General features: G+C 38.7%; 1 protein-coding gene across 1 annotated transcript; it reads right to left on the reverse strand.

Annotated features, from left to right (window-relative positions):
- Positions 1–26,715, reverse strand: LOC138831374 (zinc finger protein ZFP2-like). The gene is made up of 6 exons (XM_070028489.1): positions 26,689–26,715; positions 25,548–25,622; positions 8,065–8,284; positions 2,825–2,968; positions 2,018–2,107; positions 1–1,364 (listed from the first exon to the last, which is right to left on the reverse strand). The coding sequence occupies exons 1-6, from the start codon at positions 26,713–26,715 to the stop codon at positions 1–3; spliced, it is 1,920 nt and encodes a 639-aa protein (XP_069884590.1).
- Positions 26,716–27,036: the final 321 nt, after the last annotated feature.

Below are 27,036 nucleotides of genomic sequence, written 5' to 3' on the forward strand. Positions count from 1 at the left end.
TTACATTTGTAAGGTTTCTTTCCTGTGTGTTGTCTGATGGACAGTGAAGTTTGAATTCCAGGTGAAATATTTTCCACACATGTTATATTCATAAGATTTTTCTCTTGTGTGTGTTCTCTGGTGGCCAGCAAGGTTAGCCTTTGAGGTGAAAGACTTTCCACAGGTGTTACATTCATAAGGTTTATCTCCTGTGTGTGTTCTCTGGTGTTTAGTAAGGATTGACTTCCAAGTGAAAGACTTTCCACATGTGTTACATTCATAAGGTTTCTCTCCTGTGTGTGTTCTCTGGTGGACAGTAAGGTTTGACTTCTGTCTGAAATACTTTCCACACATGTTACATTCATAAGGTTTCTCTCTTGTGTGTGTTCTCTGGTGGACAGTAAGGTTTGATTTCTGGGTGAAAGACTTTCCACACACATTACATTCATAAGGTTTCTTTCCTGTATGTGCTTTCTGGTGGACAATAAGGTTTGACTTCCAGGCAAAAGACATTGCACACATGTTACATTCATAAGGTTTCTCTCTTGTGTGTCTTCTCCAGTGGACAGTAAGGTTTGACTTATGAGTGAAAGACTTTCCACACAAATTACATTCATAAGGTCTCTCTCCTGTGTGTGTTCTCTGGTGGGGAGTAAGGCGTTCCTTCCTGGTGAATGACTTTCCACACACGTTACATTCATATGGTTTGTTTCCTGTGTGTATTCTCTGGTGGACAGTAAGGGATGACTTCCTGGTGAAAGATTTTCCACACATGCTACATTTATAAGGTTTCTCTCCTGTATGTATTCCCTGGTGGACAGTAAGGTTTGACTTCTGTGTGAAAGACTTTCTACACACGTTACATTCATAAGGTTTCTTTTCTGTGTGTGTTCTCTGGTGGACAGTAAGTTGTACCTTCTTAGGGAAAGACTTTCCACACACATTACATTCATATGGTTTCTTTCCTGTTTGTTTATTCTGGTGGACAGTAAGCTTTGCTTTCTTGGTGAAAGATTTTCCACACATGTTACATTCATAAGGTATCTCTCCTGTGTGTGTTCTCTGAGGGACAGTAAGGTGTGTCCTCTGGGTATGGGTAAAAGAGTTTTCACATTGTCTACATTCTTCAACAACAGGAGTCACACCAGGACTATATGCAGCATACATCTTACCAGGTTCACTGTAGACACCCATGTTCTGACACCCAGTGATCTTTTTTGTTCTTATCCCTAAGGACTTCCCATTATTCTTAATCAGTTCTGACTTCTGTTTTGAGCTCAAATTAAAAGTTTTTATAAATCTCACTTGTTCCTCCCCTGTGTTACTATTCATGACTGCTACTTCAGAGAGATATTCACTGTAATTTTCCTCTATTTCTTGGACATCTAAAATGAATTACAGAAAAATAGACAAAAACATAAATGAGATCCATAAATTCCTTAATGTAAAGATATTTTCTCCCATTCTGGTGTGAGATTTTTAAAGATCAAAGCATTGTTTTATGCAGAATATGTAGTTTTCTCCACAATGTGGTAATTAAGAAAGTAGTACTAACATTTTAAAATGGAAATCAATGTTTTTCTGTATTTCAGATTTTTCCCTTTCTCTCAAGGAAATATTTATTCAATTTATACATCTACATACTCTTAATGCTTGGATTCTGAATCTCACTCTATGCCCAGCACCACTGACAAGAAATAGTCCTCATCAGAAGATAGCATACTCCTATTTTCCTCCTACCTGCATAGTACTAGTTTAAAAGAAAATGAGACCTCCTTTCCTACATTTCTCATTGTCTTTTTCTCTTTAAAAATGACTAAAGACAAAGAGAATTGCTAACATTAACTATACTAGCACACCAAATTCACTTTCTCTCCACATTAATTCTGGATTGACAATTCCTTGAGACAAAGGATCACCTAGGTCGCTGCCAGACATGACTCAGGGCACTAGAAATGCTATTGCTCGATACAGCTGAAGATAAACATACCAACTGGGCTGTGAACCCAATACTACCATTCAAGATGATTTATCTCACCTGTGAAATTCATGTCTGAGGCTTCTCTTGTCCATGGTTCTGCACCTTGCTCCAGCTTGACAATCAATTTAGGTTTAGGAACACAGGGCCCTGTGATTAAGAAATAGTGGAGAACTATTTCTCTTGCTGGGTCATCATTGCTGTAAGATCTCAGGCATCCTATTCACGAGGTTGCTCCTAAATCTTCTTTCTCAATTATTCACAACTCCATGGTGGACTTTCCCGCAGCTTTGGGTGTATTTTGCCAATTGGGTGGCTTGAACTCAGCTCTTTTGCTCAAAGCTAGCATTCTACTAGTTTGAGTCTTGGCTACATTTCCAGTTTTTGAATGGTTAATTGGAGATAAGAGTCTCATGTTCATTTTTCTGCAATTGCTGGTTTCAAACCAAAATCTTCAGATTTCAGGTTCCAGAGTATCTAGGATTCCAAGCTTGAAGCACTGCACCCTATGTCAGGTTTGGCTTACAAATACACACTTTCAACTACTGATTTCCAGATCATACTTGCAGTAGTAATGTATGTTCTACTGTAGACTGTAGATCAACATATAATAATCACTTCAAGTTTGGGAAGTCAGTCTCCTATTAGTGGAACATAGTTTAGAAATTTTGTCTAACTACTGATTTTCCTTCTTAAAGAATGAGAATAAAATTAGCTCTTGAGTTACATATAATAAAATTGAAGTTTCCCTTAGAAAGAAATGACATTTCCCTTGGACTGGAAACTTATACCTAAATAACATATGTAGTCTAATGTCTAGGAAAATAAAACCACTTGATCTTCCAAGTAAAAATGACCTTTGCTCACCCAAGGACATTAGGTTGCTATAGGTCTCCAGCATTACATCTCTATGAAGGGCCCTCTGACCAGGATCCAGCTCCTGCCACTCCTTCCAGGTGAAGTTCACAGCCACATCGTTAAATGATATCAGCTTCTGTAATGGTACATTTCCTTCAAGAAATTAGACCTGGGTCATGAGAATTCCAAACTGCAATTTCATTATGCTGCATGTATGCTTTTGTGTTACATAAAATGTTTGTAGCTTGCTGTGTTATCTATTCACTGGGAGGATTAAATAGCAAATTAAAAATATTTGACAATATATAAACCCGGTCATTAAAATACAAAGATTTGCAGTGGGCTTGTGGCTTATGCCTGTAGTCCTAGCTACTCAGGAGGCTGAGGTCTGAGGTTTGTGGTTCAAAGCCAAGCCAGGCAGGAAAGTCCATGAGACTCTTATCTCCAATAAACCACCAGAAAACTGAAAGTAGCACCTTGACTTAAGGGGTTGAACACTCACCTCGACCTGAAGAGCTGAGGGACAGAAGCCAGGCCAAGAATTTAAGCCCCAAGACTGTGAAAAATTTAGTTTCTGTAATCATGCAAACACATTTCTGCTGCTAGCAATAGAGACAAGATAAAAATTCTAAGGAGATAATAATCTGGCATGACAACATTAATTTTAAGGGGGTGTCTGAAAGATTATATTACCATATTTTTATAAACTTTTAGTACATATGAGGGTAAAAATAAATTAAACAAATATTTTTTCCTGCATTTACATATTCTGCATAACCTAAACCCTATTTACATCTTCAGTTAACAAGCTCTCTCATCAGCAAGCATAACACATTCAGGACATCACATGGAATACATAGCACATTAGTAGATCTATGAAAAGTACAGTGTCCACAGGAATGTTAAAAACAGTAACAGTACTCCAGAAAGTAGCTAATGATTTTTTTGGCCCTTAATAGTTTTTAGTTCCTACATAAAAATATCATAGGCGAATCATGTTGGATTTAAATACAAAATATTGAAATGTGGTCATAGATACCTGATATTAACTTCCTACGTAAAAAAGACCTGCTACCATGAAGTTTTGTAAACTTTGCCTACACTCTACTATATACAATATAGGTGGGAGGGGAATAAAATGTTCCTTGAGAAGATTTTCATTTTAATAGGCCTTCATGGAAGGTGGAGGCAAATGTATAAAGGCTCAAGGAACACTCAAGATGACAAAAATGATAAATATAACCAAATGATCAAATGTGGCACCTATTCCTCAGTCATTTCTCCAGTAGATCCCTAAGGATATACTTCTACTTGTGTTAGTTAATAGCAAAATTCCTCAGAGATCAAAATCAATTACTGAGCAAACATCTGTGACATTTTACAACAAGTGATATTTCTAATAGAGAAAACTTAGTCACTGTATTATTATTATTATTATTATTTATTTTTTTAAAATCAAAACCAGTTCCTATCTTATACTGGCAGTGAATGAAAATACTCAAAAGTAGTGGGATGGAAAAACAAAACTGAATACCACATCAAGTGAACTTAGACCAAAGATAACAGAATCAGGAGAAATCAAATTTTCTTACATTGTAACATTTGGGGGAAGGAAGAACTTTTCTGTAGGGAACTCTGAAGTTGAGCTGAAGGGGAAAAGGTTTGAGAGGTTGGAATTCCAGCCTGACAGCACTGAGAGCATTGAGAGCTGGCTGCAGAAGTGTTAAAAGAGAATTCTGGAGATGATTAAGAGACTGCAGCCTTTTCCTTACTGTTGGAAAGATAGCATCTGAAACTGAGCTGCTGTTCACCTTGAAGGCTAGGTAAGGTGAACTTCATGTCTGCATTTTTTCTGGGCAGCACTCTTTTGTCTCAGGTAAATAAGGAAACATGTATCTCTCACAAAAAGTTGTGGCTCTGATTGTAATAATAATATAGATACTTCATTATTGCATGTTATCAATGGTAACCTTTCCTGTGTGAACTTAAACAACTGTGCTTGCTTGCTGGCACCCAGGGACCAAGTGTCAGAGAGCCTCCGGACCCCTGCTTTACCCTATCTGTTTATGTTTTTGTGTTTCTCTAATCATCTTTATTTCTGGAATCCTGAGAGAATTCTATAGGAAACAATTTTTCCTATGTAATGGGAAAGAAAAACGTCAATCATAAGAACGACTTCAGCAAAGTAAAACTGATCACAAAGAATAACTAGTTCCCAGATAGATCATTTGAAGAAAAGAAACAACTGAGAGACACATGGCAGAAAGAGGGAATGGGAAAAGTAAGAAAAAAATTATAGAAAGATAGATACAAAGAGAAAGAGAAAAATAACCAATACTATTGGGTAGAAAATCAAGAAATAGTAGGAAATCAAGAATTAAAGAGAGAAAATAGAGCAAAAACAATCTTCTGAGGATACTTTAGAAAACAAACAGAAATTTGTAGAAAGACCATAAAGTTCAGCATCAAATATAGCCTAAGCTTCAAGTAAGGCCAAGACCATGAAGTAGTCCAAGAACTATATATGGAGAGTAATATAAGTACATATAGGTTAATCATTCCTTAAGAACACATGCAGCAGTCAGTGACCACACTATTTCAGCAATTCCAGGAAAATTTCATTGAGATAGTTTAATTTTATTCATGAAGATGTGATCTGGTTCCAATCTATCCTTCACCTTCCATGAGATGTTCCTGCTTGGTGTCATTACATCACATAACAAGATTGACTACATTTTCTAACAACACAAAACCTAGACATCTGAAGCAAAGCTGCATTCAACTTAGAAAGAATATAAGCATTTAACCTGCTAAATCTACAAGCAATATTTATCTGCTAAATCTACAAGCCATCTTTGTCTGATTTATGAATATGTTCCTGAGGCTGAATCTGTGTGGTTGTATTGTTTTTAATTCTTGGACATCTCTAGGTTCATATGATGGAATGCAAAACAAATGAGAAATATAAAAACAACTCACCAGAGATCCATTCATTCTTTCTTGCTGCTGACAATGAACAGAAGATTCTGGAAGCATGGCTGGAATATAAGTCAAATGATGTTTTCAGAAAAGAATGTGTGGGATTTTTGCCCCAGAATTTTCTCTTGCAAATATGATATGTGGGCTGGAAAAGCATAAAGCCTTCTTATGATAAGAATCTTTAATGTTTCAAGCAGAGCATTAAAGTCTCCAATAAACATAAATCCAGTCCATTTCCTGGTAGATATATATTAGTAAAGCAAATAATTTCTATTTTTATATACGTAATACATTCGTAAAAATGAATGTTCCCACAAAAACCATAGAATAATTGAAAGCAAAAATATATCACATTTCCACTAAAAGTAGTTATTGCTTAATATACTTCAGGATGTAGGAACTGCTTTTTTTAATGCAAAGGTATCCTAGAAATCCATTGGATTTTGTGTTCTACCTCATTCATTTACATACTTAAACAGCAGAGAAAGCGTGTATGATGTAACTCAGTAGTTTTCCCCCAAAGTTATAGAGAAAAATATATACAGAATATATTTCTTGTGTTATAATATTTAAATAACGGTTGTCAAATGGCCCATTTCACTGTACCCATTGCACACCTATGCAATGACTTGCAATTTGCCATTTAACATGCTTTGGACAAAGGGACATGAGTAAAGATGAGGTAAACCCAGGTTTTAAAAGTCCCTAATGCTCACTTTCTTAAACAGTCATGGGAAGAACCTGGGCCATCTTAAAGATACAACATAAAATATTCAATATAGGAGTGACACACCTGAATATAGGTGACATCTACAAAGCATACAACCTTGAGTAAGACATATTACCTCAAGTTTTCTCCTGTGATTGTTCTTTTTTTTTTTTTGTCGGTTGTGGGGCTTGAACTCTGGGCCTGGGCGCTGTCCCTCAGCTCTTCAGCTCAAGGCGAGCGCTCTACCACTTGAGCTACAGCGCCACTTCCGGTTTTCTGGTGGTTTATTGGAGATAGGAGTCTCACGGTCTCTCCTGTCCGGGCTGGCTTTGAACCGCTATCCTCAGATCACAGCCTCCTGAGTAGCTAGGATTACAGGCGTGAGCCACCAGCGCCCGGCTGTGATTTTTCTTATAAGGTCAATTGTCCCTGAACTACCAGAGCTAGCATTAGCAAATCCATACATGGGACATTTAAGATAAGAATGCATGATTACATACTAAAAATCATAGTGGTAACAGTCTGAATAAATTAGCAAGAAGAGGATTAGGGTCTAGTACATGAATAGATACTTTCAGTCATAACAATTACACCACCATCGCAAACCACAACCTCAGGTACACTTTGAAATCTAGGCTCTGGCTTATTCCCAAAGCCAGCTCATCACGAGTCCTATAAATTAGTTTCAATCTTGCAACAACACAAAGTGATTGAGAGTGGTGTAGGAAAGAGTACCACGTGAATCTGGTGCTCAGGGAAGTAGCACCAATTTTTGCATAAGGCAAGGGAAGCTAGCAACATCTTCCCATTCCTTTGCTTTTCTGCTTCTTTTCTTCAGGACTTCTCAGAATTGAAAAGGTCTGTCCATTTAGGATGGAGATTCCTATTCATAAGTACTCTTCTTTGAAAATTGCTAGGCTTTATTCCTAAAAATACAGGACCAGCACTCACTACTCCAATATCCCATGTACAACTGTCTCTAGAAACAGGGTCGTGTACAAACACCTGTGAACTCAAGCCAGGAGACTAAAAACTCAAGCCAAACAGATTAAAATGTCTCTAGGAGAAACAACACAGAAGCCCCAAATACAACTGCAATATAAGAGGACTCAAGGCAGGCACACACCTCACAATTTCACTAGAATTCTTCCTGTACTCCTCTTATACCTGGGCAAAGCAAATAAAGTCACATGGGTTAACAGAAGAATCCCTTGGTCTTGGAGTACAAAAGGAAATCTCTTGGGCTCTCCTCATCTGGACAATCACCCAGCTTGTTCTCAGACATTTGGGAACCAGGTTCTTGCATCTGAAGGCCCAGACACTAATGGCAGCACAAACTCCTGAACCTCTAGCAAATTATCACCCCAGACTGGAGAAAAGCATGTAGGGGGAAGTAGGCGCTTTGGCTCAAGTGTAAAGCTCTCCCTCTGAGCTGAGGAGCTCAGGAATGGTGCTTGCAGGCCCAGAGTTCAAGCCCCACGACCAACCAAAAAAACAGAAACAGAAAAAGAAAAACAAAACCGTGGAGAGTAGACTCCCACAGCAATCGCACACTTCCTACCTGACATCAGTTCCAAAGCCTGAGATTTCTTCAAGTTACAGCTCCAAAGATCCACTGCACAGAGCTGGGGGCTGGCCTCTTGGTTCCCACTATGGAAGGCCAAACTGTACTTGAGGGTACTTTGAGCAGCACGGAAAGGGAAAGAAAATCGGGAACAGGCCAACTTAAAACACCTGTGGTGGGCGGGGAGACGGATGCGCAACAGGAACTGCTGCTCCACCTATGCCCAACAACAACAAAAAAACCCAGTATTTTCAAACAAAATGTCCTCCATAGAGACTACAATTCCCACAATGCTCAGCGCACCCTGCTACACCCCTGATCACAAGAGTCCTTGGATACATTGGGACTTTTGTCTCCTTGCTGTGGGAACTAAGCTGAGTTTCTTCTTGATAACCACTGTTTCCTCTTGAATATTTTTTTTGGTGGTGTCTGGTCGTGGGGTCTGAACTCTGGGCCTGGGCGCTGTCCCTCAGCTCTTTAGCTCAAGGCTAGCACTCTACCACTTGATCCACAGTGCCACTTTCGGCGTTTTTCTTATATGGTGCTGAGGAATCGAACCCAGGGCCTCGAGCATGCAAGGTAAGTGCTCTACCACTGAGCCACCTTCCCAGCCCCATGTTTCCTCTTGAATATTTAAGACCAACCAAAAAATGGAAATATATGGGGAGAATTGGATACATTGGCTTTTTGATTCTTAGTTCTAATAATGAAATTGAGGTTATGAGACTGCCTTGCTTATACCTTTCTTTTTGTTCAATGCTTGCGTTCTGCTGAATGTAAATTATATCTATGTTTTGCCTTCAATTGTTTAATACCTCCCCTTTCATCTTACAAAGGTACTCACACACACTGAACTTATACCTGGGTCATTTCTCATTGCTCTAGTGTATACTCTGGCATAAAATAGAAAGATTGTTAGGTAGATATGCAGCATAATCCTTGTTGATTTGGATTTCGCAAAATCTAACCATTAATTTTCCAGAAACTCCCCAATTCTATCTATTAAATCAAAGTTTTTGGTTGTTTCTGAATTTTGCATTTCACTTAAGAGTTTTATGTTTTTTTTTCTTTTTGCTGTCAGTCCTGTGGCTTGAACTCAGAGCTTGGGCACTGTCTGTGAGCAGTGCTGTGCTCTATTTGCATTTCCTTTAAAAATTTCTTCAGGTAAGTGGTGCAAAGTTTCCTCACAGGGATTCTTAAGAGGCACATCACCTCCGTTTCCCTTCAAAGAGATGGTTTGGGGGGTCAGGCTGAATGCAGGTGAGATAGAAGGGTGAAGTTTAGGGTAGGTCTATGTTGATGTGAAGCTTGATCACTTGCAAACCAGTCTGCATTTGTCTTTTCATTTTGCATGTGAAAAACTCTTTAGAATACTTACCTCTTCTCTGATCCTGAAAGTTCCTCTTAATAGCTTTAGGCTACATATCTTGGGGACCTCAGACTTGTCTTCTCAGACCTTATCCATTAAACTGTGGAATAAATCTTTTGTCTCCTGCCTCAGTCCCATCAGAGCACAAGCAAGGCTCAGAGGGCCGACAGGATGATAATGAAGGAGACAGAGAAATGGCTGATGGTACAATTCTGTTTATTCTAGCAAAAGCTCAGCAACATACACTTTCTAATTTCTCTGTTTTTTTGGGAGGGGGGATCCAGTCGTGGGGCCTGAACTCTGGGCCTGGGCGCAGTCCCAGCTCTTCAGCTCAAGGCTAGCGCTCTACCACTTGAGCCACAGCGTCACTTCCGGCTACTTTCTATATTTCTCAAATGCTTGTATAATATTAGTCTAGATCCACTGTGCGAAAAAGTGCAAACAGCACATATCTTTCCTCACTCTATTTCAATCCATCTTTTCCAACAAAGCCTCCCTTCAGTTAAAGCCCCAGGCCAAACACTACAACACACACTTCCTCAAACCAAGAAAGGGCAAGGACTTGCAATCCTGAGGGTAGGAGTCAATGGCCCTGAGGCATTTGCTCACATTTTGCCTGCTCCTGGCAGGCACCCCAGGGTCTGCAACAGTCTCCCTCTCTCTTATCAGAGAACCTACACTTGTCTCTTAGGAGTTTATTGTGATTTTTGGTGATCCTTTACATACATCATAATTGGGAAGAATTGATTGGAAAGTTTCACGCCTGAATTTAATTCTCCAGTGTTATGGGTTTTCCATGTCTCTTTTGTGGACCTGAACTATTCCTCATGAAAATGGGAATCAAAGGGCATATTTGGATGTATAGACTTCTACTTAAAAAGCACCTCTAACAATATACAGAGAAAATAATTTCATTCTGTAAAAGTAAATTCCTGAGACAAGGAGATAAGAATCAGGTAAAAACTGAGGTGCTTCCAAGACTACCTGTGAAATGTAATTTTCATTGTTCAAGCCTACATTTGTGATGAATTTCTTTATTCTTTTATCCTTTTCTTTTTTCTTTTTTTCTTTTTTTTGGTCATGCCACTTAAACTGTGAGCTTGGGAGCCATTCCTCAGCTCTTCAGCTCAAGTCAAGTGCTCTACATTGTGAGCCACAGCACCACTTCTGGTTTTTTGGTGGTCACAGACATTGCTGCCCAGGCTGACTTTGGACCTCGATCCTTAGGTTTCAGCCTTTTGAACAGCTAGGATTAAAGACATGAGGCATGAGCCAGAGCTTGCATTTCTTTTGTTTTATGTCCCAACCCTGGGGCTTGAACTCAGTGCCTAGACACTGTCCCTGAATTTTTGCTCAAGACTAGCACCCTACTACTTGAGCCACAATTCCACATTCTGCTTTTTCTGTGTATGTGGTACTGAGGACTTGAACCCAGGGCTTCAGGTATGTTAGGTAAGCACTCTACCACTGCTGTGAGCCAGCCACAACACCAGCAGTGATCCGGAAGAACAAGGGGATGATAATGGAAGAGACAGAGAGAAGGCCAATAATGAATCTCTCTTTATTCCAGGAACAGCCTTAGCTATAGACACTTCCTTATCTGTCCAGTGCTTGTGTCACATTGTTCCAGGACTCCATGGGCCCACAACTGCAGGTCATATGCATCCTTCCTCATTCTAGTTCAACCTTTGTCCACCAAACTCCTACTGGTAAGGCCTCCAGGCCCAGAAGCTAAAAGGAACACACCCTCCTATGAAAAGGGCAAGTACTTATAGTCCTGAAGGTTGGAGTCAGTGGTTGTGGAACTTTGGCTCACACCTTGCCAGCTCCTGGCACCTCTGGGTCTGCAACAGGTCCACCTTTTTATTTTGTAAATTGAGCAAGTGTCTATTAGCCTGAATCTGGAAAAAGCTGCAGTTCTGGAAGAATGGAAGAAAAAGGAATACCAAAACAAGAAAATGCCTAAGAAATGGTAAAAAGGAGTGCTATTTCCCAGGTTGAATCCCTGCAGGTAATGGAGAACTGACGCAACTAATTCTGCAGGGTGTGCTACCTATAGGGTGGAGTGACCAATATCAGATTTCTGACCCTGAAGCTGCATAATGTCTAAGCTTAAATTATCAAAGGAACAGATTCCTCCAATATGTCACTGGATATTGGTCCAAGTCATATTTCCATCTTATTTAAGAGGGATAACACAGATGTACTAACCAGTAGCATGACACATCAGTTTTAACTGGGTCTTTAGCAGGTCTACCTGATTATCAACATACATCATTGCTGTTTCCTAATCATGAAACATATCACAATCTTTTTATCTACAACCACCTTCATCCACGGGCACCAGAAACATATCAAGCTAAAGTATTAACATGTTGTGCTGTATATATGGTTTGGATAAGGTTCACAGCAGAATCAGTAGCTCTAGCAAGAACATTAAGGGTAGCAATAGTGGTAGCAACCAATATTCCCCAAAATCTGCAGCTATGGTTAACAGCCCTCTAAATATCAATAGCAAAAGAGACCCAAACTTATTATACCATCATGGTTCTATCAACTGAACAGGCAACATAAGTTAAGGTGATTGCATAGTAATCTCAGAGTATTTATGCAGTTAGTGAGAACAAAACTGTTCTCTGCAAGAGGCATCAAAAACCACCCCACCCTTGAAAACCATACCCAGCCCAACTACGATCATGTATGCGTACATAACACAAGCCCGCACAATAAATGATACAAAACCATGAAACAGGACAAGTCTCTGAAACAGAGGTTGGAGAGAGACATTAGTCCAAATAGGCCTCAGCAGCAGCCAGTTGCAGATGTCAGGGTAAGCTTTTCCAAACAGACTGACAAACATGGGGGCCAGCAAGGTACCACTGATCCTGTCACTCCTCTAAGCCCAGTCCCGCAGTGCATATTGGGAGACTTCCACCACCAGAACAGTGGACAAGATGTGAAATCCGCAGGCTCTCCATAATCCACAGGCCCGCCATGGTGATGGATCAGAGCAACAACAGGAATCACTGGGCATAGTGGAACCCAAGGGTGGTGCACCACATCCCCTGCCAAAGGAATTCTACAAGTGTTAAGCATAAGCTCCATCTTTTTCCATTCGTTCAACTTTTGCTCCAGAGGAAGTCAGAGCCATAATCTATCCCTGAATACCTTATCATACTTGTACCTTCTACCTCAGGACTTGCAACAGTCAATCATTGAAATGAATGAAGGTTATAATATTTGTATAACAAATAGAGACTTACATCCGTGAGCAATGAACAATTCAAAAATAATGTAGGAAGTAAATTCTATTTATACGAGTATGATGAACTTAATACTTAGAAATGAATGTTTGAAAAATGTACCCTTGAACAATGAAAACTATGCAACACAGCTAGTCTAGGAAGAACTCATTTTTAAATGATCCTTATCTCCTTGCCTCTCAGGAAGTTATTTTTAACTTTTACAGAAAGAATGTATTATTTTTCCTTCATATTATAGGTGCTCCAAAGTTGACGTCTATACATCAAAATATGCCTCACGATTTCCATTTTCATGAGGAATAGCTCACATCCACTAAAAGAGGCATGGAAAACCCATGCACTGGAGGACTGAATATCAGGCATGAATATTTCCTACACAATCCTTCCCAGTCATGATGTGGGGAAAGGATATCAACAATCACAACAAATCCTTAAGAGACAAACTTAGGATGTCTGATATGAGGGAGGGAGACAAAAGTTTTATGCCACAGTGTAATGGATACAGTCTGAAAAGACAAGTCTGATGACCCGTAGATATGTAGACTAGAGTTGCTGGCAGAAACTTCTAGGATCAGAGAAGAGGTAGAAAATCAAAACAAAACAGGATATGCAAAACAGAAAAGTAAAAGCAGACTGGTTTGGGGCAAGTGATCAAGCTTCACATGAACATAGACGTGCCCTAAACTCTACCTCCACCCACATTCACCCTGATCACCCTAGACAAACATTTTTTGCAGCGTCTTGGAGGAGGACTACCTTTTTCTAAGAAACCCTGGGAGCAAACTTTTCACTAGTTTCCTGAAGCAATTAACAAAAGAAAGGCAAGTAGAGCACAGCAAATGCTCACAGACAGTGACCATGCCCTGAGTTCAAGCCACAGGACCAACAACAAAAGGAGGAAAAAAAAATTTTGAAGGATAGGCAAATTTCAGATACAAAAAACCAAAAACGTCTTAAAATTTCATAGATGGAATTTGGGAGTTTCTGGGAAAGTAAAGAGGAGAGTATGACAAATCAATTTAATTCAAAGTTTATAAAGTATGTCTTCCTTAAAATTCTGCTAATTTTATTCCAGTATATATATGTATACATTCATGTATGTATATATATATATACATATATACTTGTGTATATATGTATATATGTATATATGTGTATATATATATATATATGAAAAGGAGGAAATGATCCCAGAATCAATCAGTTAAGTATCTGTAAATACCTGATCATGTGGTTTGAACTCTGGGCCTGAGCACTATCCCTGAGTTCTTCCCCTCAAGGTGAGCTCTCCACAACTTGAGCCACAAGGCCACTCCCATTTTTCTGGTGATTAATGACAAATAAAGCTCATGAACTTTCCTGCCCGAGCTGGCTTTGGAGCAGCATCCTCAGATCTCTGCCTCCTGAGTACCTAGGATTACAGGCATGAGCCACTGGCACCCAGCTGCAAATACCTTTTTAAAGTGAGAGAGGAGATATTCAAATTTTTTTTTCAGGTAAGGGGTAGGTTTATTCAGTAGACCTGCTGGGACCAGGCAAGGTTGGCACTCCACGTGGCTGGGAAAGGCCTGGGAAAGAGAGAGAGCTGGGAAAGAGAGGAAAGAGCTAGAAAAGAGCTAGAAAAAAGCAGAGAGAGAGAGAGAGAGGAGAGAGCAGAGAGAGCTAGAAAAGAGCAGAGAGAGAGAGAGCAGAGAGCAGAGAGAGAGCCGAGAGCAGAGAAAAAGAAAAAAGAGGAAAAAAAAACAGAGAGGAATCCCAGCTATCCTGACTTTAAGTCCCTTATCCGAGTCACAGCACATGGTATTCAGGTAAGGGGTAGGTTTATTCAGTAGACCTGCTGGGACCCGGCAAGGTTGGCACTCCACATGGCTGGGAAAGGCCTGGGAAAGAGAGAGAGTTGGGAAAGAGAGATGAAAGAGCTAGGAAAAAGCAGAGAGAGAGCAGAGAGAGCTAGAAAAGAGCAGAGAGAGAAGTGAGAGAGCAGAGAGAGCTAGAAAAGAACAGAGAGGAGATATTCAAATTTTTAAGGCAAAACAGAGACATAATTTATATTCAGAGGAACATACTCTTTGAATAAAAAACATAAACAATAACCTTGGAGTCTCATAGCCTCAATTACATTAATAAAACTAAGAATTAAAAAGCCAAATTAATGCTCCTAATACATTTCTTTGTTTTGGTTGATCTCACAATCTTTCAGGAGGTAAACTGATTTTTCAAGAAGAAACTCACCTTAGTTCCTGCAGCTGGGAGAGAAAGGTCCCCAAGCATCCATGCACACTTAGGACCAAGTGTCTGGCACCAGTCCAAACCCTGTAACAAGCCCACTTCCTCTAGTTGAATGCATCGTATAATGGGAATTGTAGTTTCTATTGGGGCACAGATCCTTTGAAAGCTTGGAGGGGGGCCGGGGTAAGGCATCTGAGCCTCCTTGGCCACTGTTTGTTTTTTAGTTTGCAAATTTGGGTTTCTTTCCTTTTGCCTTGCTGCTGGAAGTGCAGCTTTGCACTCCATAGTCAGAACCAAAAGGTAGCAGCCCAGTGCCTCTTCTTCAGGGGAACTTGGAAGCTGTAACTTGAAGCGATCTGACTCACCAGCCAGAGTCTGCCCTTAGCATCTTTCCCCAGTCTGGGGTTGAGGATATTTTATGAGCTCATGTGTTTGTGCTGCCATTAGCACTTGTTCCTCCAGGTGCCAGAAACTGGCTCACAAACCTCTGGTTCTCTAGACAAGGAGAGTCAGGAGTTGTGCGTTTATACTCCTGAACCTAGATATTCTGCTACTCATCCATGTGATTTTATAAACTTGCTTCTTGTGAATTGAAGCCAATGAATGGTAAACATTCCTTGAAAATGTCTTATATAAACATAGTGATCTTCTTTTCACCCTCTGCACTTCCTATGGCTTTTGAAACTTTCAAAATGCTGCTGGCTCAGATATACTCCAATATATAATTAGCCTATTTTACATCACTTAAAATGAGAGAGATTGGCGGGGTAGGTGGTTCAGTGGTAGAGTGCTTGCCTTGCATGAATAAGTCCCTGGGTTTGATTCCTCAGAACTACTAAGTAGAAAAAGCTGGCAGTGCACAGTGGCTCAAGTGGTAGAGTGCTAGCTTTGAGTTTAGGAGCTAAGGAACAGTTCCCAGGCTCAGAGTTCAGGCCCCATGACCAACAAAAAAAAAGAGAGAGAGAGAGAGACTTCCTATATATGTATTCCAAATCAATTGATAAAATATAATTTGAATACAATACAGTGCCCTTGATATGTGTGTGCTTGTCCTGATTCTTAAACTCAGTGTCTGGAAACTGAGCATGAAATTATATGGTTCAATGATAATGCACCACTTAAGCCACATCTCCACTTCCAGCTACTTTGGCTAATTTATTGGAGATAAGTTTCTCAGACATTCTTGTGCTCATGAGTTCAATTTGCTATCCTTGTAGGGATCCTTTATTTCCATCCCAGGGGACCACAAGCAGGCACAGGAGAAAGATTATTATAAGGTTTATTAGAAGGACAATATTCCAAGGAGAGGGAGCACATGCATTTGTCTCTCTTCAGGTAGCAACAGGAGCTGGGGAGCAGGAATTTAGGTAGGTGCATGCTCAGGTAGATGTGGGTAGAGAGAGGGAGTGGTCAGCAGTATGGAGGGAACTCTAGGTCTGGGAGGAGCCCAGGTGTGGGTGGAGCTGAGGAGCAAAGGTGGGGATAATACTAACTTTCCTCAGATCTCACCCTTCTGAGTAACTAAGATTACAGCCATTAGACATGAGAGCCTAGTTAGTTACAATATCCTCTTTTAAATTCAGATTATATTCTAATAAAATAATATGAAATAGAAAACTTGACAATGTTAAGGCAGGACGTTCAGTCACTAATGTGGATGAGGACGGTCCAAATCCCAAAACAAACAGAAGATACCCCACTTTGAAATTTGTAACACTCCTCATCTTAAGTATTGTTTTTTTTTTTTTAATCGGTCATGGGGCTGGACGCTGTTCCTGAGCGATTCAGCGCAAGGCTAGTGCTCTTGAGCCATAGTGCCACTTCCAGCTTTTTCTGATTATGTGGTACTAAGGAATGGAACCCAGGGCTTCATGCATGCAAGACAAGCACTGTACCGCTGAGCCACCTTCTCAGCTCCTCTCATCTTAAGTATTGTGAATGTGAACACTTAGCCTATAATAAATTTACTTTAAGTTTTTCAAAGTAAGAAAACATTCCTGTGATGTAGAAAAACCCAGTACTAATGTGCAAACACTGCTTTTAAAGGATTCATATTGTCTTTCCTATCAAAAACAACCTCACTGAAGTAAACAGAATAGATATTCTCTTCTTCTAAATGTCACTGCAAAGTTCATGTATTTTATATTAACAATTACCATGGTGGATAAGAGGGAAAAAAAACCAGAATGCTGGATAATAGAATTTCCTGTGTCATCAACCAACAAGTATAAGCAAAAACACATACTTATATAAGTAGTTTCTTTTAAATTTTATGGATCTACATTTTGGGGTGTATTTTCTGTTAATATTGTTTAGTAACACATAAGATTTTACTCTTCTGTGGATTTGTCTTTAGTGGATACTTTAATGCTCTACTTGATTCAGGAATGTTTCTTCTCCCATAAGAAGGCTTTATGCTTTTCCAGCCCACATATCCTGTTCTGAGCAGGAACTTCTAGGGTAAAATCACACAGGTTCTTTTCTGACTCTCTCTTTGTCTTCTCTCCAATGACACTTAGGAGGTAACTTCTCATGGAAGGTAAAGGTTGGGTAGAATCTGGTCAGACATCACATCCTCATACATAACTAATGTTATGTATCCTAATGAAGTTTTACTGGATTTGCTGAAATAGTGTAGTCAAACATAATTTTGGCTGATGTACAGGACTGAGTGTGTTATAAGTACTTCAATTAGTCTCTGTAAATACTCTTGGACTGCTTTTTGGTATTAGTCTTTCTTGAAACTTAGGCTGTATTTTTGATGGAATTTATAGAAATCTCTGTTTTTCTCTAAGATACGTACAAGTGTAGAAGTGCTGGACCATATTTCCATGTAATTCTATACTAAGTTCTTTTTAGGACTCTTTGTCCCATCTTTGATAGTTTTACATACCAGAGAGAAATGCACCAAGGTTCACATTGTTGTCACATCTTTCCTAGCTTTTGTTAGGATTTTTGTTGTTTTGTTTAAAACTATGGCCATACTAACATGTGTAAAATAGTTATTTTATTGTAATTTTGATTGAATTTTTCTCATGATTATTGATACTACTTTCATATTTTAATCAGCTATTTGTGTATGTCCTTTTTAGAAAAGTCTTTTTAATCTTTTTCCCATTTTAAAATTAGATTTATGGTGTGGGGGTTACATGGAGCATTTTCTTTATATTTTCGAATTCATATTTGTTAAGAATCTATTTGAAGAATATGCAAATATTTTCTCCTACCATGCTTTTGCTTCTTTGTTGATAGTTCTTTTCAGTATAAAAGGTTTTCATTGTATGCACTTAATCTGGTTTGGTATGGTATTTATTTTTTAATTTTTGTTCAGTTATTGATTTATTATCAGTCATGGGGCTTGAACTCTGGGTATGAGCTTGTCCCTCAGCTCTTCAGTTCAAGGCTAGCACTATACTACTTGGGCCATTGCACAACTTCTGGTGTTCTGGTGCTTCATTGGAGATAAGAGTTTCATAGGTTTTTCTGCCAGGCTGGCTTTGAACCATGATCCTCAGATCTCACTCTACTGAGTAGTTAGGATTACAGGTATCAGCCACCAGAGTCTGGCATTTGTTTGTTTGTTTATTTTTTGCATGAGTCACTTTTGGTGTCTTATTTAAAGATTTGCTGTTAAATCTAATGCCATAGGGCTTTCTTCATCTCCTGTCTTCTTCTCCTTTCCCTTTCCCTTTTGTTCCCTTCTTTCCACTACTCTCTTGTCTCCTCTTCTTCCTTCTTTTCCCTGACCTTTGGCTTCCCTTCTCTCCCTCCTCCACTCATTTTGTTTTCTCTATATGTCTGAGATGAGACTTGCTATTATCACTACAATTAGGCTTCTAACTTAGAAACACATGTAATACACATACCTCACACTCCACCATGGCTTTCTTGAGCTACTATTGGAGCTTGAACTCCAGGTCTCACTTTGGCACGATCACTTGAGCCTTACCTCTAACGTGTTTATTAGCTGCTTAATTTGAATTGTTTTTCTAGGCTGGCTTACAGACCTCAGTTTCCTCCTTAGTAGCTAGGCTAAAATGACAGTCTTGAGCCAGAAGTGCTTGTCTTGTTTTGACTTACCTCAACATTTAACATTCACACTTAATTGGATACTACAATGAAAGGATTATTGTTACTGGTTTATGTGGAATTAATATTCAACCTAAACTGAAATAGTTTATCTTTCAAATTAAGTGTTGTATTATATCTCTAATAATTGTAAGTGTTCTTCTTACTGTGGTAGATTTTGATCACCAAGCAAATCGTTTATGCTGGAAATATTGTTTTATTATTAATGTAATTTAATATTATTATGGAGGTAATGCTTATAGAGATTAATAAATACTGTTTTTTCATACAGTGTGTTCCATTCCTTCACTCTCTGCCAATCCCTCCCTCCTATCTCTACTCCTGAATTGTATACTCTATTTTCATCACCCTATTTCCCTCAAATTCTATGGCTCTGCCACACCCTCCAGAAGATTTTCACATGAATACTCCATACATAATTGAAAGCACTTGTTTTTATTTCACAACTGAAGTAAGACAGTGGCTCCCTTTAATATTCTATAACTCATACTAATAGCATACATTTGTTACAGATCCATTCTAGTTCCCATGTGTTTGTTTTACTGAGAGATTATTAGAAACATATTGTTGGATTTTATTGTGTTTATAACATAGCTTTCTTTCTCATACTGATTTCTAGACAATTTGTCTTCAGATCTATTCTCAGTGTGTCTGTCTTGGTAAATATAACAGCATAGTGCTTATTAAACAGCATTTAAGTAAAGATAATGCCTTCCACATGTGTGTTTGTGGTGACCATTTTTCTGGTTGTTCAGTCATTAAGAGGAGTATTAGACACCAGACGTTGGTGGCTCACGCCTGTAATCCTAGCTACTCAAGAGGCTGAGATATGAGCATCATGGTTCAAAGCCAGCTCTGTTAGGAAAGCCATGAGATCCTTATCCCCAATAAAGCACTAGAGAACCAGATGTGGTGCTGTGGCTCAAGAAGTAGATCATTTGCCTTGAACTCAAGAGCGGAGGTATAGCACCCAAGCCCTGAGTTCAAGCCCCATGGCCGACAAAAAAATAAAAAGAGGAGTATTCGTTCTCCAATCATAATGAGAGATTAAAGAAATTATCATTCTTTGGCCTTTTAACCATGTCTTTGTAGACTTTTCAGAGTAAAATTTTTATTATATAGATTGATGATATACATGTTATTATCAGTGCTCTGTATCTGTGGTAACACAATTTGTGCTGATGTTTATTTCTTCTCATATTATCAGTATCTGTATTTTCATTATTCATTTTTGTTTCAGGTATCATTATATTGAGTTATTTTGATTTCTTGATAATTAATGTATATTTCTTCGGATGGCTTATTGAGTTTTTTGAGTGTATTTTCTTCAGTTCAAATCAGACAGTACCTGATATATTTACTATTTTTATATTACAATATAAATATGGTTTCATTTTAGTAATTACTTTGCTATTTATTATGTTTGTCTCCTCTGATACTTATTTCTTAGTTTGCTTTCATGTAATCTGCACACAGCCTTCTATACAGTGAAAATCACCTGTAATACAATTCCTGGCAATCTTCTATACACTGTAAATCACCTCTGATGCCTATTACATTTTAAATCCTACTAAATAGTTGTTATACTGCATTGGTCATAGGATAATGCCAGGTTTTGCAAAGACTACATGATGACTATAGGTGCCATACTTTTTCAAATATTTTGGATCTATGGTTTGTTGAATCTGTGAAACAAACAAATATGCAAGGCATAATATACTCCTATGAAAATGCTACTACAGGGGCTGTGAAGGTGGCTCAGTGGTAGAGTGCTTGCTTTGCATGCATGAGGCCCTGGGTTCAGTTCCTCAGCACCACATAAACAGAACAAGCTGGAAGTGGTGCTGTGGCTCAAGTGGTAGAGCACTAGCCTTGAGCTGAAGAGCTGAGAGACAGAGCCCAGGCCCAGAGATCAAGCCCCGTGACTGATGAAAAGAAAAAAAAAATGCTGTTATGCAGTAGCTATACCCTAATCTGGTAGTCTGACTGTTTCTTTAATAAAGAAGTAACCACAAATTTTATGTACAGAATAAAGACCATCCTTAGGCTGAAGCACAGAACTTCTAAAGACGTAAAACATGTATCATAATTGTTGCTATTCTATAGAACTGCAAGAAAGTAAATTTCCCAAACAGTCTGATTTTTCTTATGGCAGACATAGGTAATTAAGTTGCTGGAGGTACTGCAGTTCATTATTAATAGGTACTCTAGTAGTTTACAGTATTCTCACAATACTCGCCTATGACATCATATAATATAGTTACTTTTCAATGAGATAATTCCATTTAAAATCTGAATCAATTACACTTTTTAATTTTTTGTTGGTATTCTTTGAACACAGGTCCTCACATTTGTCAGCAAGTTCAATATTAATTGATCCATATTACTAATCTGCATACTTTGGTTTAATTACACTTATATATTTATATATTGAATCTTCATGCTTTATGAATCATGAATATGGTGCTGTGTTCTCCCTTCCCAAATCATTTTAGACAACTTACATAAAATATATGTTCTATACATTCCTTTATATTACCTAAACATTTGCAATTTTCAGGTGTATTTTCATGTTGACATCTTTCTTATTGTCTTGAAGCAGGATAATTTCTTGTAAGACTCTGCAGCTGGAGATGTGTTATTAATTAATTACCTTTCCTGAAAATACCCATAATCTGCATTTTTTAAAAGTGTGAATTGACTAAGAAAGAAAAACTTAAACACAGAAAAATATTATTTTCAATTGTAAAATATCAGTATTACTTTCATAATACCTTAGGGAGAAAGACATACAGTTCTCATAAATCCATTCCTACTTTGATATTTTAAAATCTTAAATTTTAAAAGATAATGTGTTACCTTCACAATAAAGAGTTTTTGGATATCAATTAAGTTTTTGTATTTTTTCCTATGACTCATTTTAGAGGTCCAAAAACATAGATGTTGTGATTAAGTCTTTCCAGGATGAATCTCTGTGTCAAATAGCAGTCACAACTAATGATACAGTTGAGGGAAGAGTGTGATTAGGAACACATTTAATTTTGAGCTCAAAATATAAGGCAGAGCTGATGAGAACTAATGGGAACCCTGAAGGATGAGGACTGAGGATTTCAATGAACCTGATGAAATGCATGCCCGGGGTGTCTACTGAAGTTGAAGAACCCCACAGTTATTCTGAGCATTTTTATGCAAAATTATGAAAGTCCAAATTAGCTGCAGCATTTGAATATGGTAGAGAAGGGAAGGTAGTACAATAAGAGACCATATTTTTTAGACAGTATTGGAGGACACTCCAGTATCCATAATGAATATAGAGAAGAGTGTGACAATTCTGCTGTCCTTGCCCAAGAAATACTTGCTATGTATTATGTTTATCTCACCTGATGTGTATTTCTTTATTTGCTTTCATGTAACCTGCACACATCCTTCTATACAGTGCAAATCACCTCTAATATAATCTCCAGGGTAGCTTCTATACACTGTAAATCACCTCTGATACATATTACTACTAAATAGTTGTTACAACATATTGTTCATAGGATAATGCCAGTTTTTTCAAAGACTGCATGTTTACTATAGGTACATACTTTTTCAAGTATTTTGGTTCTATGGTTTGTTGAACCTGTGCAACAAACAAATATGTAAGGCCTAATATATTCCTTTGAAAATGCTACTGTAGGTGCTGGAAATGTGGCTCGGTGGAGAGTGTTTGCCTTGCATACATGAGGCCCTGGTTTAGGTTGCTCAGCACCACATAAACTGAAGAAGCTGGAAGTGGTGCTGTGGGTCCAGTAGTAGAGCAGTAGCCTTGAGCTGAAGAGCTGAGGGACAGAGCCCAGGCCCAGAGATCAAGCCGTGTGAATGATGAAAAGAAAAAACATATCACAAATAACATAGTGCATATAATAATATTTAAAGGTGCTGGACACAAGTGTCTCATGGTGGTAAACCTGAGACCTGAGGATTGAGCTTTCATCCAGCCCTTTCAGAAAAGTCAATGAAACTCTTATCTACAGTTAATCACCTAAAAATCCAGGAGCAAAAACTAATGGATGGCTCAAGTTATAGATCCTTAAGATAAAATGATCAGGTACAGCACTCAGACAATGAGATCAATACCTAATATTGGTATATTTTCTGTGATATATGGAAATAAATGCTACTTTTAAAAATTGAGTGGAATTGTGCAAAAATGCATACTGTTCAATAAGTAATGAAATCAATTAAATCAACCATGTAATCAATCAAGTAATGAAATCAATACCTGGCTTATGTAACTTTGACATGCATATATATATATACACATATTTATATATACATATATATACACATATATGTGTATATATAGATATACATATATATGTATGTATATATATATATATATATATATATATATATATATATCACCTTCACAATAATTCTTGTAAGAATGCAAGAACAACAGAAACATAGAATAAGTTCTCCTGTGGATGTAGGTAGCATTTGGAGCAGGGAGGGTAAGCAGACAAAGTAAAGGAGGTGAATATGGTTAAAAAAGAATGTGTGTCTGTGTGTGTGGTGTTTATCAATGAAACTTGCTGACATTGGGTTTTTTGTTTTCATTTGCTCATTTTTTGTTGTTGTTGTTGTTTGACATTCCTGGAGCTTCAACTCAGGTCATGAGAACTGTTCCTGAATTTCATTATGCTGAAGGCTACCACTCTACCACTTGAGCTACAGCACCAGTGCTTCTAGGGGTGTTTGGTGGTTGTTGTTGTTTATTAGGTACTGAGAAATCAAACCCAGTGCTCCATGTATACTAGGTAAGCACTTTATCACTAACCCACATTGCCATCCCCAACCACACTGTTTTTTTCTTTAAATGTCAAAAATGTGTTTATTAATAACTGTCTATAAAACCCAGCAGCATTGTCCTTGTCAACATGATCAGAGTTTCCCAGCCAGAGAGAGTAAGAGAGAGAGGCCAAGCACTGGGAACTAGGCTGGGTGTCAAGCACTTGACAGGCCTCATATCAAACACTCAGCACCCTGAGGCTGTGCTGAGTGGGACTGGGGAGGCCTGGATCCACCAGGAAGGCCCCTCCCTGCCTCACAACCACACTGTTTTAAAAAAGGAGGCAGGGCTGGGAGTGTGGCTCAGTGGTAGAGTGCTTGCCTTGCATACATGAGGCACTGGGTTCCATTCCTCAGCACCACATCAGCAGAAAGTTCATTGTGACTTATCACCAATTAAATGCCAGAAAACTAGAAGTGACATTCTGGCTGGAAGTGGTGGCATGGTAGCCTTTAGTGAAAAGCTTAGGGAATATGCCAGGCCCTCCCTGAGTTTAAAACCCACAACCAACAATTAAAAGAAAAAAGATACAATCATGAACAAACAAAAACCTAAATGCTTGCTCATTGCCTTTGTTCTGCTATTTTTCTTTGTTCTTGAAACTGTATACTTCCTGTCATTCTATTTTCTACTTTCTTCCTTTCACCTTGGGGGATTGAACCTTGGGATTTGCACATCGAAGGTGGATACTACATACCAACCTATTCTTTCTTCTTTTAACATAAAAATTCTGCTTATAGGACAGGCAAGGTAGCTAAGTGGTACAGTGCTTGCATTGCATGAATGAGGAGCTGGGTTCTATTGCTCAGGTCCACATGCACAGAAAAATCTGCAAGTGGTGCTGTGGCTCAAGTGGTAGAATGCTACACTTTAGCAAAAGCACCACAGGGACAGCACCTGGCCTCTGAGGTCAAGCCTAAGGACCAGCAAAACAAAATGTCTGCTCATTTAGGCAATACTTCCCCTGCAATTTAAATGACAAACTTACAAGTGACTTTAGTTCACTTTAAATACTACTGTCCTCCTTTCCAGTGAGTGCAGGGGCCGCACACAGAAGACACTCTATGCCTCTGCTGTCACTTGTAAACTAGCTGTTGTACAACAGTAAGCATCAACAATACATTTCTGTTCTTATTATTTTGAACACAATGGGATTTGTAAGGGTTGGTAAAAATAACTGAAGGAAACCTTTCCTTTTCACTTATTGGTTGTGATTGTAATGGATCTATCTTGCTGAGGACTTAAGTCTGACACACTTGTCATTTGAGTTCTCTCTGAACGACTTTTCAATTTGTTTTCTTCTTAGGACACACACACACACACACACACACACACACACACACACACACACACACACACACAAATATCCTGAAGAATTCTAACTAGTTCATCAGACAATAGTTTTAGTACCAATTCTTCTTGTCCACATCAATTGTATCATCTACATTAGGCCACTGGCTTAACTTGACTAACAGGTCCCTGTGTCAACAGTCAGCCATCCTGAAACCTGGGCACACCATGTCCCATGCTAGATTTGCCATGTGGTGCTGGTGGTGTACTGATGGGTAGCACAGGCCCTGTTCTGGGCTCCTCACTCTTGTCCCAAGGGGCTTGCCAGGCTTGCATATTGCATGAAGACTTTGGCACTGCGCTCCTCTCCTTGGCTGGCTCCTCACCAATCTTTTCTTTCCTGTACCTTCCATTTTGAGTTCTGGCCTCGACTATGAGCCCAGCCAACTTCCAACACACCTGATGAAGTCTCCACATCAATCTATTGGTAACAAACATTTCAGTTAGAATGCACATATAAAGATTTGGCTTGGTTTGGCATGACCCCATGGACAAGTGAAGTAAAGATGGTTAGCTGTGGATGCCCCAGGTAGTGATTTTCTCAAAGTACTGACAACTTTATAACAGGGACTTCATAGAAGGATGTTTCTGATCAAGAAAACTGAAAGAAAAAAATGTAAAAGAACCTCACAATTCACTGAGGAAACTGAAAAGAGAAGTAACGGTAAGATGTTTCTCAAAGGAGCAGGAAAAATGTACACTTAATATTATGCTAATTATGGGAGGAAAAATGACCTAGAGGTGGACAACGATAAAGATATAAGTGCTCAAGGTAATGGAAGGAGACCTTGTGTGATCCCTGAGGTTCTATTGAAAATCCTATGATAGCCTTGTTCAGTACCCACTGTGCTCAGTATCCCAGCTTCTGTCCCTTCCAGTCACTCTGAGATGCATCATTCCAGGTTAACCTCAGGAAGAAAGAAGGATTCACCTAATATTCTGCTCTCTCATTGGGATCAAGATTGCTTGGGAACTGGAGGGTTTTGGTTAAATACTTAGATCTCTGGAGAGCAGACTCTTCAGGGTCATGACTTTGGGTCATATGAACTGCCCCTGCTGATGATATCAGAATGTTCTGTAACTTAGATGTGACTATGTTTGTGTACTTTATCCAGTAACATTCAATGAATGGCTATTGAAAATAATCTAATTTAGAGTTGAAATCTTTGAAGAAAGGGAGAACTCTTGTAAAGCCTAACTTTGGATATTGCTACAGGATGAAACTTGTGATAGGACTGTTGACATTCTGAAAAATTATATAACTGAACCCACTCTTAGTGATTAGGTTTAAGGTGGATATGTACCCAAGTCATGGTTCACCACTTTTCTTCTCAGGACATAGGAGCTTTTAGAATGAGCTGAAACTAAACATCCACTCATTCACCTCTGGGAGTGGCCTTCAAATAAAGTGCAATCCATAAGGAAAGAATAGCAAAAGTGCTTCTACACATCTGGACAGAACAGACTGAAAAGAGTATATCTCCTACATCTGTGTTTACACAGTAGAAGACCATTGCGTTCTCGTTCAAATATATTGGTATTCTGAGATCTTAAATGATCACTATTGACTCTCTATGATACTGTTTCAAGTATACTGAAATACTTGGCCACATTTTATATGTTGAGATCTCTCTTGGAATGTCTAATTCCATACCTTAAAGATGGGGACCACATTGTGATTCATAGTAACTTGAACCTCTGCAAGGACCTATGAACTAGTCAGAAACATAAAGGAATATGCATGTCTATTCACATGACAAAAGATAGAAATTATTTGTGACAATTTATCATTACCCAGGCGTATAAGACATTTCAATATCAACTTCAATTGACGG

The sequence above is a fragment of the Dipodomys merriami genome, unplaced genomic scaffold (genome assembly GCF_024711535.1).
Source record: "Dipodomys merriami isolate MVZ:Mamm:240054 unplaced genomic scaffold, mDipMer1.0.p SCAF_194, whole genome shotgun sequence".
In the NCBI taxonomy this organism is placed as follows: Eukaryota; Metazoa; Chordata; class Mammalia; order Rodentia; family Heteromyidae; genus Dipodomys; species Dipodomys merriami.

What these genes read in the sequence shown, in the direction of transcription:
- LOC138831374 (XM_070028489.1), bottom strand. Translation starts at nt 26,715, where the DNA reads ATGGTCTTCTACTGTGTAAACACAGAT. An exon ending in TCTACTGTGTAAACACAGAT is followed by an intron (nt 25,623 to 26,688) that starts GTAGGAGATATA and finishes TGTTACCAATAG; the next exon opens with ATTGATGTGGAGACTTCATC. An exon ending in GCCAGAACTCAAAATGGAAG is followed by an intron (nt 8,285 to 25,547) that starts GTACAGGAAAGA and finishes TGTTGGGCATAG; the next exon opens with GTGGAGCAGCAGTTCCTGTT.